Genomic DNA, 4239 nt, shown 5'->3' on the forward strand with positions numbered 1-4239 from the left:
ATTCTTTATATAAAGTGAAGTAGAAGAAAGTTACGTAACTGTTTTGGCATAGTCAAAAGGATAACGATTCAAAATTTTGTTGGGTGATATTCTAAGAACATTCTTAGAACATCATGACAAAAATAATTTCTGGTTTATAGTGCTGGACATAGATTTCGTGCCCAGCAAGAACCCGTTGAATATTTTTAGGGCACGAAAAATACTCAAAAACATTAAAATGTTAAACTGATTTGGTCATGTACAGCCCTTCCTTTTTCTTAATATCATACATGGATGGTACTCACAAAGACTAATCCCCGTAACTTATTAAACCATTTGAAACAGTCAATGGCCGGGATCCATTTATCTAACCTATACACATCTTTCTTGCGCAGCAAGAAACCTCTGGGTCTAATACAGCAAGCAAGGCTTCTTACAAGCCTTCCCTCGCTTTCTGGCACTTGTGTGTCTCCAAACTTGTCGGAGCTTGAAAGCTGCCTTAACCTTGCACCACCTGGCTCTCGGAGATCCCCCAATGTTTGCAATACGAACATCATACCCAGCTTCTTCCGTGCCAGACACGCTAACACACAAATTGTTATACGCTTGTTGCTCCCAAACCGCCGCACCAGGGGACAAGTTCGAAGGCATGTTATGATGGTGATGATAAGAAAAACCGTCCTCATCCTCGTTATTTCTGATATGACCTCTTGACACTACGCATTGTAATTCGTCATGTATCATATCGTGTTCACTTGCCCTAAAGCTGTTTCTGAAAGTCGGTATGAATGTTGGGTCGATATGAAACGTTGAGGCTGGTGAGTTCTCCAAACTCATCAGCATTTCGGGTTGGGAAGTGGAGCATGAACCTGTGAAGTAAGCATGCATCGAAGAGTCTGATGGCCCTGAACATTAAAAAAGATCCGAGTAAGTTGAAGACTATGTTCTTTATCAAAAAAAGTTAAAGACTATGTTAAGATATATATATTTGTATAGACCGTGACAAGAATAAACTTGTATACCTTGAAAGTCCATGTGCTGTTGGAATCCAGGACCAAATCCTGGATTCTGCGGGCACTGTAAGGACCTTTGTGGATGATCCGCAAAGGTCCTACCGTCCCTAAAGCAGTCAATGTTTTGATAAGCTTCATGCTTCAACTGGTCCAGCTGATAGCTAGGTAGCTGATCCACGTTTCGAAGGACACCGCCGATGAACACTTTGGTCACTTCATAAACAGAGTTGAAGACAAGTGATACGTCGTGACCGTTTGCGTCGTAGACGTAACACTCTGTTTCATCCAAAACGCAACACATCGCGTGGGATACAATAGATTCCCATATTTTCTTTGAGATCCCTCCACCAACACCAGCAAGTATCTAATCATTTATAAAAAATAAAGAATTATATTTCTGAAAGATGGAGATTATAAATTCATTTCATTTATTTTAGGCTTTTAATTAATCTTACATTATATAACTCGTTTGGATCCTTTGCATAGCAACGGCGGAAGTCCTTGACAGTATAAATCTCCCGTTCAGCCAAACGCAACGCTGAAGCACCATCTTTCCCGATTTTCTCTAGTCTCCAAACCTCGTCACCGGGGTACGGAGGATGATGTTTCTTATAAGCTGCATAACCACACAAAAATAAACAATTAATATAACGTTTAAACCGCGTCTTCAAAACGCAGTAATCTCTAGTGTACTTACATTCTCCACGTTGGTCTTTACACTTAAACGCTTCACTTCTAGCCTCCACGGCTCCATCACCGGTTAGTCTAGCACCTAACCGGAACTTCCGACACCTAGACCAGATCGAGCTATCCGTGAAAGCGATGGCGACAACTCCAACACCGTTTTTAAGAGTCAACGTTACATCTCCGGTGAGTAACGGACGTTTCCCTTCGCGCGGTTTTAGAATATACCGTTTGAATAAGTCGACGGTCCAGCTTTCCTCCGTGAAGTCAGCGTTCAGCGGCACGAAGTCAACTCGAGAAGACGAGAGCGGTCCCGAGACGACTCGAGCGTTCGTGGCTGCTTCCACTAGCTCGATAGCTAACGGGAAACCGTTCTTGGGTTCGATCTTGGCTCCCGTGAATATCGACGGCGGCGGCGAGTTTATGAACCGCAGCTTGAATTGTGTACGTGACGATGGCGTTTCCGAACGCGGTCGCTCGATTTGGGACCACGACGAAGAGAGGTGGTGTTGTTGAGTAAGACGTTCAAGCTCCTCCCGAACCTAAATCATAAAAACATAAGATAATTAATAACTGGTTTATATATTTTATTGAAAATACAAATAAGTAAACGTTTGCAAAAGTTGAAACAACCGCATGTCATCACGTTCATGTGCATACAAACGATATTACATGTATTTTAGTTATATGTAGATTAGTAGAACTCGATCATTATAAGAGTACTATACTTATTGGTTACTAGTATATGATTATACTTTGATATATACTATAGTAACTACCAACTAGACTCAGGGAGACGGGGACCATTCATTGTTGATACGTACGGAGCCCACTAAATTTTAAACCATAGAAATTAAAAAGGGACACAAGAGAAGAAGAGGTCGGTCAAAGCTGGTGGCCATGTATATAGGAACGGGTTCATTTAAATAAACCTTTGATTAATTAGGTGATTTATGCGCGCAGAGTGAATAGTTTAATCGAAGACGATGAGAAAACTCACAATTTTTCGGAACATGTTCTCCATATGAACCATGATTTGGTTATTTGACATATGTCTCATGACTTTCTTCACGGCTCTGTAAAGGGTTCGCATGAGAAAACAAAAGTCAATCAAAACTCATCCAGACAAAGAAATAAAAATTTAATGTGTCTTGTAATAAGATAGAAGAAACTCACGTCTTGAATGTTAATTTATGAGCTTTTAAACCACTGTACCCACTAGCCCCATGAAAAGGGCGGTCTAGCATCTTCATATTGATCACTTTTGGTTTTAAAGAAATTGGATTTAATCTCTTCAAATATTTTATAGGTTCTTTTTCTAAAGAAGAAAGAGATCTTTTGTGTGTGTGTGTGTGTGTGTGAGAGAGAGAGAGAGAGAGAGAGAGAGAGAGAGTGAGAGAGAGAATAGCAATGAGATGAGTTTGAGAAAGAGTAGTTAGGTGATGGAATTATAAAGGGATTTGAGCATTGACGAAGTAGCACTTGAAATTTCGAGGAAGATTCTTCGTTGCTCGCGGAGTTTAGTAGTGCTTATTCATCAACCACGGTAGCGTTAGTTATTTAGTTTTTTTTTTGGTTTGTTAATTAGTACTAACATAAAGACACTTGTGCAGCGTCATATCTCAGCGTCATATCTTGATACGTCACTAAATCAGCTGGTGGAGTCGTTTCATACAAAACTAAGATCAATTTGTAATAATTTATATAGAATACACTTGATCCGGCCAACCAGTACATATATATATATATATATACATATATAAATCTATGCATAACGGTTTTTGAAAACGTCCCTGCATATTGGAATAGTCGGATATAAAGTGGAGTAAAAAGATTTAATAATTTCAGTATATTCAATTATTTTGTCTTCAACTTATATATTCCTGTTAAAACATAGTCCCGACTGTCAAAAACAAGAACGGCTGGACGAGTATTGCAAGTGTATCAGCCAAAGAATAATTGCAAGGGTATTATGCCTTACACCCCACAAAATAATTATATTATGCCTACAATCTTGATGCTATCAATATTAGTGTTGAATCGTTGGCTGAATAATGTTTTGGTGCAGTGATATTTAGGATTTGAAAAACTGTTTTTAGTAGATAAAAAAATAAGGAAAAAGGAAAGGATTTTAAAAATGAGAAAATTACTAGAATGTATAAGAAAAGTTGGTTTATTACTAGAGTGTTGTTATACATCTTTTAAAAATTACTAGAGTATTTGGATACCCCTAGTAAATGACAATAAAGGCATTTGGTTAACTTTCTTTTAATTGAAATTATTTTTAAACATTAAATCTACATCACTAATTAAGTATCCACATCAGTAATAAAGAACAATCAATTATCTCTTTAATTACATAACGTTGAAAAAAAACACAACAACACAGCACAACTTCGTCGAAGAACTAAAGGAACTCTAACCGCTTCTTCCCTGAAATCGTCATCGACGTTGTGTTTACTCCGTCTTCTTCGAACTAACTTTCTGCCTTGTCTTCTCCGATATCGTCTTCCCCGAAATAAAAAAACGAAATATTTTTTCGCTGTAATCGCCCGAAATCATC

General features: G+C 38.3%; 1 protein-coding gene across 1 annotated transcript; it reads right to left on the bottom strand.

Annotated features, from left to right (window-relative positions):
• Positions 1–200: 200 nt before the first annotated feature.
• Positions 201–3164, bottom strand: LOC106350689 (calmodulin-binding protein 60 G-like). Its single transcript, XM_048761925.1, has 6 exons — positions 2853–3164; positions 2677–2752; positions 1690–2218; positions 1448–1608; positions 1002–1356; positions 201–884 (listed from the first exon to the last, which is right to left on the bottom strand). Exons 1-6 carry the CDS (start codon positions 2927–2929, stop codon positions 391–393), a joined length of 1692 nt encoding a protein of 563 aa, XP_048617882.1. The 5' UTR covers positions 2930–3164; the 3' UTR covers positions 201–390.
• Positions 3165–4239: the final 1075 nt, after the last annotated feature.

The sequence above is a fragment of the Brassica napus genome, chromosome C7, assembly GCF_020379485.1.
Source record: "Brassica napus cultivar Da-Ae chromosome C7, Da-Ae, whole genome shotgun sequence".
Taxonomy (NCBI): Eukaryota; Viridiplantae; Streptophyta; class Magnoliopsida; order Brassicales; family Brassicaceae; genus Brassica; species Brassica napus.

Coding starts and splice junctions, on each gene's coding strand:
- LOC106350689 (XM_048761925.1), bottom strand. CDS start 2,929: ATGAAGATGCTAGACCGCCCTTTTCATGGGGCTAGTGGGTACAGTGGT. Junction 2,219..2,676: donor AGAACATGTTCCGAAAAATT/GTGAGTTTTCTC, acceptor TTTATGATTTAG/GTTCGGGAGGAGCTTGAACG. Junction 1,357..1,447: donor ATCCAAACGAGTTATATAAT/GTAAGATTAATT, acceptor ATAAATGATTAG/ATACTTGCTGGTGTTGGTGG.